General features: G+C 54.1%; 2 protein-coding genes across 3 annotated transcripts in view; one reads left to right on the forward strand and one right to left on the reverse strand.

The window, feature by feature from the left end:
- CLSTN3 (calsyntenin 3) overlaps positions 1–9,017 on the reverse strand; it is a 30,168-nt gene extending 21,151 nt beyond the window's left edge. The window contains exons 1-8 of the mRNA XM_068970535.1: positions 8,810–9,017; positions 6,302–6,424; positions 5,656–5,851; positions 4,009–4,217; positions 3,603–3,752; positions 2,949–3,134; positions 1,530–1,811; positions 621–733 (exon numbers count right to left, since the gene is read on the reverse strand). Of these exons, the coding sequence (XP_068826636.1) occupies positions 621–733; positions 1,530–1,811; positions 2,949–3,134; positions 3,603–3,752; positions 4,009–4,217; positions 5,656–5,851; positions 6,302–6,424; positions 8,810–8,873 (1,323 nt within the window). The 5' untranslated portion in view covers positions 8,874–9,017. The remainder of the gene's footprint in view (positions 1–620; positions 734–1,529; positions 1,812–2,948; positions 3,135–3,602; positions 3,753–4,008; positions 4,218–5,655; positions 5,852–6,301; positions 6,425–8,809) is intronic.
- Positions 9,018–10,183: 1,166 nt separating this feature from the next.
- RBP5 (retinol binding protein 5) lies at positions 10,184–15,788 on the forward strand. 2 transcript variants are annotated; one of them, XM_068970459.1, is made up of 5 exons: positions 10,184–10,386; positions 10,894–10,974; positions 11,279–11,457; positions 14,565–14,666; positions 15,118–15,782. In XM_068970459.1, exons 2-5 carry the CDS (start codon positions 10,902–10,904, stop codon positions 15,169–15,171), a joined length of 408 nt encoding a protein of 135 aa, XP_068826560.1. In that variant the 5' UTR covers positions 10,184–10,386; positions 10,894–10,901; the 3' UTR covers positions 15,172–15,782. The 2 variants fall into 2 exon arrangements, with proteins under 2 accessions (XP_068826560.1, XP_068826561.1); XM_068970460.1 differs by lacking the exon at positions 10,184–10,386 and having other exon boundaries at positions 10,774–10,974; positions 11,279–11,403; positions 15,118–15,788.
- Positions 15,789–16,530: the final 742 nt, after the last annotated feature.

The following is a 16,530-nucleotide window of genomic DNA, read 5'->3' on the forward strand; positions in this document are numbered from 1 at the left end:
TATATACATATATGTGTTCAGTCGCTCAATTGTGTCTGACTCTTTGCAGTCCCATGGACTGTAGCCTGCCAGGCTCCTCTGCCCATGGAATTTTCCAGGCAAGAATATTGGAATGGGTAGCTGTTCCCTTCTCCAGGGGATCTTCCCAAACCAGGGATCAAACCCAGGTATCCTGCATTGCAGGCAGATTCTTTACTATCTGAGCCATCAGGGAAGCCAAAACCAATCTGTGTACCCTAGGTTACTTATTTCCTTGATTACAACATGCTAACTGCTTGAGAGTTCAGAATCCACACTGCTAAGTTTCCAGATAAGAAAGAGATGAAATAAAACAAGAGGAGATGGATGGTTGGTTGGTTTGGGGCTAGTAGTAATTTGTTCCCTACTTGCTCTTAACCCAGGAGTGCTTTCTGCAGGAGACAAGCCTTCAGAAAAGAGAACCAGAGAATGGAGCTGGGGTGGAAGGCAGGGGGATGTAAGAATAGTCAGGAACTGAAAGTGGAGATTGAAAAAAGGGACACAGGGCAACCCAGAAAATGCCCAGCCCTGCCCTAGGACCTCCTCCCCTGAAAGCAAGTTACACCCACCCAGCTTTCCCATGAGCCTGGCTCCAGCCTCACCTGCTCCAGCTTCCAGAGGAATTTGACTGGCCGGGCACTCTCAAGTAGAGGCCAGTAGAGGAAGGCAATTCTGCAGCCGTGGACAGTCAGTGAGTAGTGAGAGAAGCCATCCTCTGGGGGCAGAGGATGGGGACAGGAGTCAAACACAGCACTGGAGGCAAGAACAGATTCAAAGCGCCAGAAAGGAGGGCTCCCTGGATTCTCTTTATTCCTTTATTCCTTCAGGTTCTCTCTGTCTCTCTAATTCTTCAGGATCTGTCACTCTCTCTCCAGCTCTCTCTGAGACTCACACACATACACAGAGTTCAGTGTTGGGGTTTTCTCAGGCACTCTGATTGGCTGAGGGGAGACAGCGACCAGCCTGCTCCTACCCAGATCTTTACTGCTCCTTTGGTTAATACAAACTTCATGGGTAGTGATCCTTTTCAGATCAAGAGAAATGAGCTCCAAGAAGAGGCAGAAATGAAAGAGTAGGTCAAAGCTGAGCCCCCTGGAGAGGGACACCCTCCTGCCATAGAGGGAAGGGGGTCCTCGAGGCTGGAGTTCACAAGCCCTTATAGGAGGAGGCCAGGGTGGTGGTGGAAGGGAAAGAACGGGGCACAGCATTACTCAGCCTCTTCCATTCTGATAGGGGGCTTTACAGGGAGCAGACTGGGGAGGTAGTCTACTACACAGGGGATGCAAGGCGATCGGGCAGCTACAAATGAGAAGGGCGGTGAGCAGTCCCATCACGCAGAGAGCAGTAGGATCTCAGCTCGTCCTGCTTGGACTGTGAAACCCAGCACTGCTATCTTACATACGAAGGGAGAGAGAAATGACCCACCCATGGCCACCGACTGGACAGTGACAGAGGCCGGACACGAAGCCAGTCCTCTCCACACTTAGACAGGTGCCCCGAGCAAGGCTCACCGTTCTGGACGGTGTTACACACGATGGTTTCCTCTTCCTTCTTGCCCTTGTTGGGAGTGACACCATGCTTCATCCAGAAGGACAGGGTAAAGTGGTCACTGAGGCTGTCCGGGGGCCCGGAGCCCAGCCCTGCAGCGCCCCCCAGGGGCACCTGCACCGCCTGGGTGCCGTTGAACCAGTAGATGAGGCTGCTGTCCTGGCTGTAGTGCACCGAGAGGCCCGCCGTCCAGTTGGCATTGGGGCCGGGCATGGGCAGCAGATCCACCTCCCCGGGGGCCGCGCCTGCAGGAGCCCCAGAGGCACAGGTGTTGGAGCCGAGAGGCGGCAGATGGGGGACGGGATGCAGGCAGGAAAAGACCCCCTAGAGCTACTGTCACCACCTCCTCTGGCCTCTCAGAGATGAGAAAGGAAGGGCTAGGAACAGCTCTCCAGTGACCTCAGCTCCTCCAGCTCTTCATAGCTCCCTGCCATTGTTCTGTATTTTATCTGGTGATTTTCTTGGGCCATAATCATGCATCTTTGCCAACCACATGTTTATGTGCTCTTTGGGCCACAAGAGACAACCACATGCCACAACCCCCATAGATACAGTGTGTGGTATGCTAAGTCGCTTCAGTCGTATCCAACTCTTTGCAACCCCATGGACTGCAGCCCACCAGGCTCCTCTGTGCATGGGATTCTCCAGGCAAGAATACTAGAGTGGGTTGCCATGCCCTCCTCCAGGGGATCTTCCCCACCCAGGGATCGAACCTGAGTCTGTTTTATGTCTCCTGCTTCGGCAGGTGGGCTCTTTACCACTAGTGCTCCCTGGGAAGCTCTGATATATATACATCTATGGATGGGCTTCCCTAATAGCTCAGTTGGTAAAGAATCCGCCTGCAGTGCAGGAGACCCCAGTTTGATTTCTGGGTCAGGAAGATCTACTGGAGAAGGGATAGGCTACCCACTTCCAGTATTCGTGGGCCTCCCTTGCGGCTCAGCTGGTAAAGAATCCGCCTGCCATGCAGGAGACCTGGGTTCAATCCCTGGGTTGGGAAGATCCCTGGAGAAGGGAAAGGTTACCCACTCCAGTATTCTGGCCTGGAGAATTCCATGGACTGTAAAGTCCATGGGGTCGCACAGAGCTGGACACAACTGAGCAACTTTCACTCCACTTATGGATGGGCAAAAGAAGATGTAAAACAGATTCTTTTTGTTTTTGGTGGCACGGCATGGCTTGCAAGATCTTAGTTCCCCAACCAGGGATTGAACCTGCGCCCTCTGCAACGAAAAGCATGTAGTCGTAACCACGGCACTGCTAGGGAAATCCCAAGACAGATTCCTAAGAGAGGTAGAGGAGGGTCAGGAAAAGGCTGGGGGAATGGGCGATGGGCACAGGCAGGGAGGATGGGGGGAGGGCCACAAAGGGATCACACCCACCGCAGAGTTTCCGCAGTGCACGCTCTGAGTAGTTGTCACGGTCACAGCCCTTGGCCACATGGCTGGTCTGCAGTTCTATGGTGGCCTGAATGTTCCAGAGAGGTTCATCACAGGTCTCCAGGCGGATACCAGGGAACAGAGCCAAGCTCCCGGCGCCTGGTGCATATTCAATCCTTTTGTTCCAGCCTGCAGGGGTGAGAGGGAGCAGGCAGTGGAGCAGAGCCGGTTAAGGCAGCCCCTCCTACCCATTCTGCTGATGGCCTTGGGTTCCTAAGAAAATGGCCAGCCAGGGGAGACAGCTACAAGTCCACCCCCCCAAATGCTGTCGTTCAGTTGCTTAGTCATGTCCACCCCCATGGACTGTATAGCACACCAAGCTTCCCTGTCCCTCACCGTCCCCCGGAGTTTGCCCAAGTTCATATCCATTGAATGAATGATGCCATCCAACTGTCTCATCCTCTGTCGTCCCCTCCTCCTCCTGCCCTCAATCTTTCCCAGCATCAGGGTCTTTTCCAATAAGTCAACTCTTCACATCAGGTGGCCCCCCAAATATCCCTCCCCAGCTCCTAGCCTGGCCCCTGTGGTTGTCAGAAGGGAGGAAGAAGGAGACCAAGGTGAAGGATGGATCATGGGCCCCAAAGCATAGCTCCTCACCTTGCCAGCTGGGTTTACAGGTGGGCTTCACCTGGATCTCCACCTCAGCATCGTCCACCGCCCGCTTCTTCCCGCAGTCATAAGCCGTCACCGTGAACTTGTAGAGTTTCTCACCACTGTACTGTAGCTTCTCTGTGTTCTCAATGTTCCCTGGGGTGGGGGACAGAGAGGGTCAAGGGCACTAGCGGAAGTCCGGGGGAGGACTCAGGAGCTAACTTTAGGGCACGTGAATTAGGCAGCCTGAAGCAGGCAGGAAGGAATCTGGGGAAAGGAGTTCCATACCTGGGAAGCAGGGTGAGGAATAAGGAGGTGAGGGGCAGAACAAGTGGAGGGCACAGCCCCGGGGCATCACGAGGGATGTGGGCACCCAGGGTTGAGCAGCTGGGGCGGCAGGGGCTGGACTCACCGTCATTGTCAATGAGGAAGGGGGTGTTGGGCGTGAGGATCTCGTAATAGCAGATCTGGCTGTACTGAGGGGAGCAGTCGCCGTCGATGGCCTCCACCCGAAGGATGCGGTCATACAGCTTCCCCTCGGTCACTGCCGCCCGGTACAGCCGCTCCACAAACACCGGGGCAAACTCGTTCACGTCATTGACCCGCACATGTACAGTGGCCCTGCAGGCACCAGAGCAGGAAGAGAAGAAGGAAGAGTCAGCCCCCGATGGGAATCCACACCGGAAGCCAAGGAGATGGAACCAGGGTGACCCAGAGCCTGGTCACGTTCATCCGTCCCCCATTCAGGGGTACGAGGTACCACAAAGGGAGAGGAACCTCAGGAGAAAGGGTGACTGATGTACAGGGTAAGAATGACCCTGGGGGCCATCAGTGGCTGGTTTTGATGACTTCTGTACAGAATATTAAAGGATAGGATGGCAAGATGCATGAGACAGGATTCTGAATCTGGCAGGTTGTTTTTTCACAAAGTCAGGTCCAATCAAGGCAGATACAGAGTAAATGCCAAAATAAAACCAACCATATTCAGGGAAGTGGCTTCCCCAGTGGCTAAGCGGTAAAGAATCTGCCTGCAATGCAGGAGAAGCAGGAGACACAGATTCAGTCCCTAGGTCTGGAAGATCCCCTGGAGAAGGGCATGGCAACCCACTCCAGTATTCTTGCCTGGAGAACCCCACGGACAGAGGAGCCTGGGGGGCTACAGTCCATGAGGCTGCAGAGTCGGACACAACTGAGCAACTAAACACACATACATATTCAGGGAAGTGGTTTTGTACCAGAGTCTCAAGTCATCTGATGTGTGCAGTGAGCTGTGGCCACTCCCCACTCCGGCCCCCATCGGGCAAGCAGAGAAGGTGGGGATGGGGCTAAACCCTTCATGCTGAGCCTTGCCCCCAGCCCAGATCCAAGCACCCAAAGCCCAGAGGCAAAGGTCCTATCTCCAAATGGGAAATTGAGTCATCAAGCAAAGCAGTTTATATCCAGCGCCTCACAGTGGCCCCGGTGTCCTGACCACCCACCTTCCCACCATTCTCAAGTGAGATGTGAGCTGGGGGCAGACAGAGGTAGGAGTCCCGGGTCCCAGCCTCCTTCCTGCCCACTCTCACCCACTGCTGTGCACGTGCACAGTGCACGTTCTGTGTGTGAGTGTGGTGCACACAGCGCTGGGCAGTGGGAAGGAATCTGGGGCTGTACTGAGGTGCCATCCTCCTCCTCACTCTCTTAGCATCCTATCTCTGTGCACTGAATCCTTTCCCAACTGGCAGGCACCACGGTGCCTGCTTTTGACACAAACCATCTCCTTTCATCTTCACAGTGACCTGAAGAAGCAGGCATCATCATTGCTCCATTTTACAGACAAGGAAAAGCAAATCCAGAAAGTCTGAGAAGTTGTCCACGGTCAAAAGAGACGGAGCCCAGACTGGTCCCACTGAGCTTCACCACATGCTCCTGTCCCCCTTGGCTGAAGGCTCCTAAACCCCATGAACAGAGAGGGGAGGGGATAGATCGTCAAGATGGTGAGGACAGAGGGAAGTGAGGGGCCTGGTCGTGGTGGGGGGACCTGCAGCAGAGGGCAAGGGCAGGGGCAGGGTGTCCTCACTTGTGGGACTTCTTGGTGTTGGCCCCGTCCGGGCCTTCTCCACAGTCGTAGGCCTGGATGGTGAAGGTGTGCTCCTTCTGGGCCTCGCAGTCCACCGGCTCCTTGGCCCGAATCAGCCCTTCGCCGGTCGCCTTGTCCAGGATCACGGCCTCAAAGGGCACCCCGGACCCATGGAGCCGGAAGCCACAGATCTCACCTGGCCGGGGGGCAGGGGGGTGTGGGGGGGCAAGGATGAGGTTCCTGCTCCACTTCCAGGGTCTCCTTCCATCACTCGCTGACCTCCCCTCAGGCCCCCACTTCACCTCTCCTCCCAGACCCAGTCCTTTTCTTGCACGTGGAAAAGCATTAATTATCGAACATTCACTCCAACCCCAGGTTCCCTGAGCAACAACCTCTGAGCCACCAGCTCTGAGAGCTGGCAAAATCTGGATGTGTTAACCCCTGCCTGCCCACATCCTCCTCTGACTCCCTTCACTGTGCCACTGCTCTTCACCATCACCCGGTTCCCTCCTGGAGCCTCCTTCTTCCACTTTGCCCAAGTCCTCACTGCTCTCCCTCCCAGGACCTACCCCTTCCTCCCTTGCCCCTGCCCTCCCGCCCACTTCTCTCTGTCCCACCCACCCTGCCCTGCCCCAGCCCCACTGACCTGCATAGCGCAAGGGAGCATCCTTGTCCAAGGCAAAGAGCGGTGGGTTCAGCAGAACCGTGTTGTCATTCTCCATGACGATGCCTTGGTATTCTGCCTCAATCCATGGCTTGTGCTTGTTGGCTGACCCCACCCCCAGGAAGAGCAGAGGAAGCACCTGTGAGCTGGCCCTCCACAACCTCACAACCCTTGTTGACCTAGACAGCACACTCCAGGCTCGCCACCCTGTTCAGCCCCTGCAGAAGCGCCCGCAGGGGGAAGGGCTGAGGGCAAGAAATCAGCCATGAAAGGAGTCAGAGGTCACTGGATAGACAGTTTCCATGGCAACAGCCTGCCCTGTGGGGAGGAAGAGGTCCTGCCATCTCCCCTGGGAAACCTGGTCAGAGGATGGAGACTTTTCTTGGGCATTTCAAGTGCTGGAGTGTGGACGCTGGGCCTCCAGGGAGCAGCAATGGGCCATTAGAGGGCCCTGGGAAAGGGAAGGGATAGATTAAGGGCAGAGTGGAGATTAGGAAAAGAAGACTAGACGTTTCCTGAGGTCCTGGTTGTTGATCCTCTCCACCACGACCACCACCCCACTTTGGTCCTGTTCCCTTCTCTTCCTGGCTAAGCCCCATCCTAAGGTCATTCTTCCAGAGGAGAGGAAAGAGGAGAGAAGGGAGAAGGGAGATATATAGGCCAGAGGGAGGGGGACAGAGAGGGGCAGGGATGGAGCAGAGGAATCAATGCCAAACGACGGGGCCCAGCAGAGCTGGCATCCTCAGGGATTATCGAACTGGCCTAGAAACTCGACAAATCCCCTCCCTGCTTCTCGCCCTCACACCCAAAAGAACACACTCATAATCATAACCAGCTGACTCCTATGTCCCCCAGAAGGCCACCAAACCCCACACGCCCTGAACCCCCTTCTTATAGAGTCATGGCTGAGTCCTAATTCTCGCCTATCCCACCCCTGTTCCCTTCAACCACCGGCTAATCCACGACAGGAGTGCAACCCACTCAGCCTCCATGTCTCCTCAACCACTACCAGACTCAACTCAGTCCCGTCTCCTCCCAGGACCAAGTGCCCACTCGCCCCTGCAGGGCTCTGGGGAAGGCTCAGTGGGCTCCATCCCCCTCTACATCACCCCCAACCCCAACTTCCACTGCCTGCTCTATCGAATCCCATCAAGCCAAAGCGCCAGGCTCCCAAAGCACACCCACAAGGGCCCATCATTGAGACCTGCAGACTTATCATCAGAGAGAAACTGAATCACCCAAAGGACACTCATCCCCAGCTTGTCATGGTGAGCGAGAAATCCCGAGTTCCATTCTTTCCTCCAGTGACACCCCCAAAGCCTTCTGGTATCTGGTATGCCTGCCCCTTCCTCTCTGAGGACCACCACAACCCCCTTCCCTAGGGGCAGAGGAGAAAGCCGCAGATGGTGCCTAGAAGGCAGCACAGGATGTGTCGAGAGGCTAAGAAGCCCACTGAGGTCAGAGACTGAGCTGAAGGTGGAGAGGCTGCACACAGCTCACCACTGCCCCTCGCCCTGCCCTCTCTCCCTGGGTCTCCCCACTTCCTTCCTCTTGGCCCGACTCTCTCCTTGTGTCCATCTCCTCTCACTGACTCCTGGACTCCCTGCCTCCTCCCTCCTGAGCTCTTCCCCTCACCCTCTCCTCACCTGTTCTTCCTGATTTCTCTCCCTCTCCTTTGCCTCCACCTTGACCCTGGCCCAGCCGCTGCTCATCCCCTCCCACACTTCACCTCCCTTCTCCTTCTCCCCACTCATTAGCACCCCGACACACACACACACACACACACACACACACACACACACACACACACACCTCTGCCCTTTCCTGCTGTCTTCACCTACCTAAACCCTTGGCCCTCATCCGCTCCCTCTCTCCTGGCCCCTCTAACAGCCTCACCCAGCTAAATTTATCAGCCGCCTGCCAGAGAGGGCAGCTCTGGTAACCCCCAGCCCAGCCGTGTATGCAGGCGGAAGGGGATGGATGCAGAGGAACACGCCAACACATACGTGCTCCGAATTGCTGAACTATGGGAACAGTTCCTCCCCGGGATGAGATGGAGAGGGACCAGATGGATGTGGCCACACACCCTCAGCGCCGACACACCCCGTGAAACGGGGACCCGCCCAGAGAGGTCCATCACCCCCCTCAGGGACAGGTCCTTCTGAGACCCGAGATCGCTCCAGCAGGGAGCAATGGTGAGGGGGGTGGGGTGGAGGGGAAGATACAGACCCCAGGATGGGAATGGGGACCAACCTGGGAGCAACAGAAGCACATGGGTAGAGACGGACCAGAGAGGAGGGACCAGAGAGAGGTTCTGGGGATGCCAGCGAGAAGAGAAGGGGACAGGTCTGAGAAAATGGATGGAAAGGGGGATGGTGCGAAGAACCACCTGTCGTGTTCCAGGGAGCCTTAAAGGGCGCCTGCCCGCCTGGACCCCCACATCGCGGGGCCTGAGACCCCCTCCCTCTGTGCCCCCACCCCCACACTCACCTTTGTTACAGGAGCTGGAGGGGAGCAGGGAGGCCACCAAGAGGGGAAACAGCAGGGGGGTCATGGCGTGGTGTAGGCAGGGCAGGGCCCCGATTGCTCGCCCCCAGAGCCCGGAGCCCTGCTTGTTCCACCTTGGGCAAGGGATGTAGGGGCTCTCCGAAGAGGGGAGGGGAGAGGGCAGAGAGCAGGGCAGAGACGGAAAGGAGCCTGCCGCCCACCCTAGTCCATAGGGCAGACCCGGGCAGACCCCAACCTGGGCGGCTGAGCAGGGGGAACCGGCAGTGGCTGCTGCTCCTTCTGGAGCCGGGCGTCCTCACTCTCTCTCTCTCATTCCCACCCCATCCCCGCTACTGCAGGATGACGTCAGCACGGCCAGGCGCGGATTGATGGGGCCGCTGGCCAATCGGGTGGCTGGGGGGGCCAGGTGCTGCAGGGCGGGAGGGAGCCAATGGGACTGGGGAGCAGGGGCGGGAGGGTGTGTTAGGGCTTTTTCCCCTGACTGCAATTTGGGGGAGCAAGGGAACTGCGGGGGCTGGGGAGGAAGCTGGAAAGCCGTAGAGAAGGTGGGGAAAAAGAGGGACAGGGAGAGGATCGCGCAGCTAGAAGCCCGGGGGTGGGAAGAGGAGACGTCAAACGGAGATGTGAGGGAGGCGAGGAGGCACAAGTATCCACGTCACCCCACCACCACCACCACCCCACCAACAACTCTGCATTAACCTCTTTTCACAGCCCATTCCATCAGCAGGACCCTGCTGGGTGCCTCCCGGGAACCGCCAAGTAAAACCCACAACCTGAGCCCCAGAGATGCTAGCCTTTCAGGTCCCAGCCCCGAGTCTCTGAGAAAGCCAAGGGGTGGTCAGCAAGTCGGTGGACCGAGCTCTGGGACCCGAGGAAAAGCGAGATGTCTGTGCCCCACCTCCCCCACCCACCCCACGCACCTGTCGGGACAGTTCACCACCAGGTGGAATTTTTTCCTGCTGTCTACCCTGCCTGCCTCCCTCTCCCCAAATTTCTCATCTTAAACCATGTTTACCCAAACCAGCCTAGTTGGTTCAGAAGCCAGAAAAGTTGGTAGGTCTGAGAGGCAGAGAAGAGTGCGGTGTAGTGTGGTGGGGAGGGGGGAGGGTAGGGCTAGAGCACACAACCTCCGCCTGCAAGGGAATACATCTGGGAAGCTTGGACTGTGCAAGGCCTGGGGATGAGGGTAGCTGATGGTGCCATCCACGACTCCAGAGGGAGAGGGGAAATCCCTGGGTCCCAAGCCAAAGAGTGTAGAATTCTCCAGAACAGCCAGCCAAACTCCTCCCTCACCTTCTGCTCCAGACTTTGAACTCAGCAACTCAGACAGCCCCCTCTGCAGTTTTTATGCTTCCCTCCTCACGGTCCTGCAGGACAGGGTCCTGAACTCCAGCGTCGTGGCCCCAGCTCAGCAGAGCTGTGTGACGAAGCTGTGGGGGCCAGCGCTGGAGGATTTTCTTCACTGGAACTCCTGGCCAGCTGGCTGTCTTCACTTTTTTCCCCACCCCTTCCTCCCCTTCATACCTTTTGGGATCCCTGAGCCAGCCCCAGGATCTCAGGTGAGATATTGTTAGAACTCATCCTTGGGTGAGTCCGAAAGTTCCCTCCCCGCCATCCAGTAAGGTCGGCTCCCTCCCCGGGGAGTCTGCCCCCGGGGGCCTCGGATAGTTTCCAAGCCTTCCACACTTGGGCTGGAAGCCAGAACTGACCTTCGGAAAGGCTCAAGTGTTGCCTGACTGACAGCCCCCAGTCCTGGTCCAGGTTCCTTCCTCAGGAAAAGCCGAGGTCAGGCACAGCCTTGCCAAGTCCCCTGCCCCTCTCTGGGGCTGCGGACACCAGCCTCATGCTCATCATGGGGGAAGGAGGGAGAAAGTCTGACAGGAACTCTTATTGCAGCAGGGCCCCCAGCGCTATAAAAACCCTGGCAGCTAGGACCTTACACAGGCAGCCTCAGTGTGTGAAGAGCCTGGCTGGGAGACTCCCAGCCCCACCTGTCAGACGACACTCCCTTCATCCTCCCCCAGTGTCTCACATTCTCCTGAAATCTTGACTTCCACCTTCGCCAGCCTGGACCATGCCTCCCAACCTCACCGGCTACTACCGCTTTGTCTCCCAGAAGAACCTGGAGGACTACCTGCAAGCTCTGAGTAATGGCCTCACCCCTCTCAACCCTTTCACTCCCCTCTTCCCCTCTCTCTTCCTGCCTCCAATCCATTGAGGAAGGGGTGATGCTGGGGTCTGGACATCATAGACAGGCTGGGGGTAGGGGGTGCTGGCACCTGACTTGGGCTCCTTTTCTAGCCAGGGGCATTGCTAGGAGAGAGTAAATCCACAGTCCCAGACCCGGACAAGGGGATGATCCCAGTCCTGGGCTGCTGATGCGGGTGGGGAAGCCCCTGGCCCGCTAAAAGGACACTCGCTCAGACCCTTGCTCAGAGATGGTCCCCACAGATGTCAACATGGCTCTGCGGAAGATCGCCCTGCTGCTCAAGCCTGACAAGGAGATTGACCAGCAGGGCAACCACATGACAGTGAAGACCCTCAGCACCTTCCGGAACTACATTCTGAAATTCGAGGTGGGAGTGGAGTTTGAGGAGGACCTGAGGATCGTGGATGGACGCAAATGCCAGGTGTCTTTTCTCAGGCCTGTAGGAAGGGGCTGTGGATGAGCATGGGGGCTCTTAACAACTGGGGGTGAAATAAAATGACCTGTCGCAGCAAGAAGAAACGATGACCACAGCAGCCTGCCCTGGGATAACAGACCGCTAATGTCACCCACCCACGCCCGACTCTCTCCAGCGTCTCCTCTGCCCACTCTGAGCACCAGCCAAAAGGGCAACAGGAACAGGTGACCCTCAGGCCAATGAGCAAGCCTGTGCTCACCCTCTAGCCTGTGGCCCTGTGGACACCACAGTCCCTTCTCTCAACCTCTGTAACTCCGCTCCTGTGCAGTCCTTTCTGCTTCTTTCGTGTTCCTTTTGACCTCCTCTGCAGACCCTAGTTCCCCTAGTATCATTTTTTTTTAATTAGAGGATAATTACTTTACAATATTGTGATGGTTTTTGCCATACATCAACATGAATCGACATTAGGTAAACATATGTCTCCTCCCTCTTGAGCCCCTCTCCCACCTCCCTCACCATCCCACCCCTTTAGATTGTCACAGAGCACTTGCTTTGGGTTCCCTTCAACACATCAAACTCCCACTGGCTGTCTATTTTATTTATGGCAATATATATATTTCAATGCTAGTCTCTCAAATCATCCTACCATCTCCTTCCCCCACTGTGTCCAAAATGTCTGTGTCTCCTTTGCTGCCTTGCAAGCAGGATCATCAGTACTATCCTTCTAGGTTCTCTATATATGCATGAATATGCAATATTGTCTTTCTCTTTCTGACTTACTTGACTCTGTGTAACAAGTTCTAGGTTCATTCACCTCATTAGAACTGACTCAAATGTGTTCCTTTTTATAGTGGAGTAATATCCCACTGTGTATATGTACCACAACTTCCTTATCCATTCATCTGTTGATGGCCATCTAGGTTTCTTCTGTTTTCTAGCTATTGCAAATAGTGCTGCAATCCCCTAGCATCTTGTCTTGACTTTCTCCCTCTTGTCTATGTACTATCCATGGGCTAAAGCATATACACCCGTGTGTTCAATGAAATCTACAAACTGCTCTAGACACAAACTCTCCAGTCAGAGGTGCCACCTGAGCTCCAGGGTCAAGTTTCAACTGCCTGCAAAATGTTTCCATCTGCATGCCCCAAGGTCAAACCCAAAGTCATTATCTTCCTACACAGACCTCTTCCTGCCTTTATATTTACTGTCTCCATCAATGGCAACAACCAGCGGGAACAAAGCCTGGGAGTCACAGTTATTGCCTTATGTTCCCTTACCTCTGTGTTCCCAACACATGCATGCATACACACACATGCATGTATGCACATGTGCACCACATGTAACTAGTCAAGAAGCCTTTATAACTGCTCTGCGCTGTCCAATATGGCAGCTACTAACCGTATATAGATATTTGAAATGTAACTGGTCCAAATTTGACATGTGCTATCGGTATGAAATACACACTGGATTTTTAAGACAATACCAAACAAGAGTGTAAGACACCTCAGAAATTGTATATTGATTACATGCTGAAATATTATAATATTTTAGGTTGAAATATATATAATATAATATTACATATGATAAATTATAATATTTTAGGTTGAATAAAATATAATACTAAAATTAATTTCACCTGTTTCTTTTTGCTTTTCTAATGTGGCTACTAGAAATTTTTAAAATTATATATGTGGCTAGCATTTAGGACTCACTACATTTCTATTGAGCATCAGTTGTTTACACGGCTTTCATCTGTTTCTTCCTAGCTTTTCTAACACCACCTTATTTCAGGCCCTCGTTTCTCATCTGGTGCCCCAAATTGGTTCCCATTCTTGACTCTCCTCTAATCCACTCTGCCTACCATAACCACAGTACTTTTAAAATGTAAAAGTGACCATGTCACTCCCTGACTTAAACCCTTTCAGACAACCTGGTATGTTCCAGGTAAGGTCCACACGTTCCACACAGCATCCAAGGGCCTCCCCACAAAAAAAACGCTAGGTTAGAGCCCCCTCACAACTATCTACTCTTCTTCCTTACCTCTGTTTCTTTTCTTGCTAGAAAGTTCCCATCTCCAATCTAATTAACTCCCTTCCTTGAAGACTCAGCTCTTCCCTCTCTGCTCCCATCACCAACAGTCTTGTTGGTATCACAGATATAATACCTACTGACCTCTCCTCTAACCGATCAAGATCCTGAGCTCCTTGGAAATTCCCTGGCGGTCCAGTGGTTAGGACTCAGAGCTTTCACTGCTGAGGGCCTGGGTTCCATCCATCCCTTGTTGGGGAACTAAGATCCTACAAACCATGTGGTATGGCCAAAAAAGAGAAAAAAAAAAAAAACGCATAGGATTCTGAACTCCTGGTTTGGGTAGGGTCTATCCTATTGGGGTTTCCCAGGTGGCACTAGTGATAAAGAATCCACCTGCCAAAGCAGGAGACACAAGAGACCGGGGTTCGATCCCTGGGTTGGGAAGATCCCCCAGAGTAGGAAATGGCAACCCACTCCAGTAGTCATGCCTGAAAAGTCCCGTGGACAGAGGAGCCTGGCGGGCTACAGCCCATGGGATCATGGAAAGTCAGACACGACTGAGCAACTAAGCACACACATAGACTATTGGGGTCCAAATAACGCTGCTTGGAATGCCTAGCTCTGGTCCACTCAGCTCTGATTTGGGGAGTTGACCCTTCATTCTCAAGGACATTGCAGCTGCCCTTGAGACTGAGAAAGAGGAGAAAAGAGATTCCCTGGTTGTCTCCCAACCAATCTCCCTTCTTTCCCAAAGTCTCCTCTGGGTCAGCCAGAAGTATCACAGGACAAATTCTCCATTCTTCATCACCCAACCTCCAATTTCATCTCCCCCAACCCCGGGATTATCCTGCTTCATCCCCGCTCTACCTAAATGGTCACTGTCACACAGTGTGGGGCCCCTTCCAGTGGCCTTTAGGAGTGGGAGGGGAGGGGAGTTTTGCTGAGTCACTCAGAGGAAGGGGCTGGAGCAAGACAGCATCTGCTGTGATGCAGGGGGTGGGGCAGCCCAGCAGAGTAAGGCGATGCATTTGGGGTGCCCTGCAACACCCCCCAGTCTTCCTTTATTCCTGCTTTCTCCGTAGACCATAGTCACCTGGGAAGAGGAGCAGCTGGTTTGCGTGCAGAAAGGAGAGGTCCCTAACCGGGGCTGGCGACTCTGGCTGGAGGGACAGATGTTACATCAGGTGAGCGGGGTGCAGACTGGGAGAGGAGATGCATGAGGGTGTGTCTGGGAGGGGGGCCTCCAGCTAGGACCCATTCCCTTGCCCATATCAACTAAGTCTACTACTCCAGCCCGACCCCCACCAAAGAAGGCAAGGAAGGAACTTGGGAGCCCTGGGAAGAGTGGAGAGGGGAAGAAGTCAAGTGGCCATGGTGGGCCCTGGCTGCAGGTCAGATGCGTGTCCATAAATCATGACCGGAGACATGGAGACTTAGCCGCTTCAGCTCCCTAACCAGCTGCCTTCCTTCTTCTGGGGTGGAAAGTTGAGGGTTTGGAAAAAGGATACAGTTCCGCATATATCAAACACTCCAGCTGACGTATCCTGAAGGATTCAGTGGAGGTCAAGAAACTTGAGAAAGTGGAGTGAGAAGTAAGAATCTTCCCTGTCCTGATTATTCCTACTCTGCCCCCAGGAAGTGACAGCACGGGAAGCAGTGTGCCAGTGTGTCTTCATGAAGGTCAAATAGCCGGAGAAGAGCTGAGGGCCGCCCTCCCCTCCTGGACCACATGAGTCCCAGATTCCTCTTGCCTGTGTCCCCTTCAAGCCCCAGATGGTCCCAGGTCAGCAGTCCCTGTCCCAGGCCACTTACCCTGCCTCTGTGTCCCCCCTCCCCCACCCCATGTTAATCTATAACTTGCAGCCCCCGGGCCAAAGTCCTTTCCTTCTCACATTCCACTGCCCAATAGTGACCTCATATCCAGCTCAAGGTCTGGCCTCTTGAATGAGAGAAACACACAAAGGGAAAGGGCCTTTGAGAATAACGGACTTCCACTCTCTTTCATTCATTTGGCCTCTTATTTTCCGTCTAAGAAAGCACTCAGCTTCATGCACTGGAGCATTAGTGGAAACTCCATCCTGGTGGAGCTTTTGAGAAAGTGACTGGACTCTCAAGAATCTAAGCAGGAGCTACTGGGGCTCTTGTCCAGTTCCTTGTCCTTCTTCTTGAGAAATTTCCTGGGCTCAATAGAACCAGGCCCAAGGCATGGCCCCAGCCACACAGAGTTCAACAGACATGTTGACTGACACCTAATGAGCCTTGCCAATCGTATGCTTGCATCTTACATGTTGGGGAAGAGGAATGGGTCAGGGTGAGACCTTTATCTGGTGCCAGGGGAGGCGGAAAGTTTCTAAATAGTGAGGTGGTCTCCATGTCTGCTTTGGGAAGGACAGGCAACAAGAGGGTCAAAAAGGACTGAAAAGGGAAACAGATGAAGGTGTCCACTTAAAAACAGTCACAACCTGAAAGTTCAGAGTTATGTTTTATTTGGTGAGAATTCTTAAGACTTCAGACTCAAAAGACAGCATCTCAAGTGACCCTGAGAGAACTGTTGGGGTGTGGGCGTTGTCAGTCAGATTGTGAAGAAGTTTTGCAACAAGGGGCAGGTAATCTGAACATCAAAAGATTATTGTTAATTAAGGAAAACCAAATATCTCAAGCTAAGGAATTTAGCGCTTTTCTATGTATGGAGAGCCAATCAGTCCATCCTAAAGGAGATCATTCTTGGGTGTCCTTTGGAAGGACTGATGCTAAAGCTGAAACTCCAATACTTTGGCCACCTCATGCCAAGAGCTGACTCATTGGAAAAGACTCTGATGCTGGGAGGGATGGGGGGCAGGAGGAGAAGGGGACAACAGAGAATGAGATGGCTGGATGGCATCACCGACTCAGTGGACGTGAGTTTGAGTGAACTCTGGGAGATGGTGATGGACAGGGAGGCCTGGCGTGCTGTGATTCATGGGGTCGCAAAGAATCGGACACGACTGAGCGACTGAACTGAACTGAACTGACTGATGTATGGGAAGATGCAAGAGCCTGGGCTTACTG

Source organism: Capricornis sumatraensis, chromosome 4, assembly GCF_032405125.1.
Source record: "Capricornis sumatraensis isolate serow.1 chromosome 4, serow.2, whole genome shotgun sequence".
Lineage (NCBI taxonomy): Eukaryota > Metazoa > Chordata > Mammalia > Artiodactyla > Bovidae > Capricornis > Capricornis sumatraensis.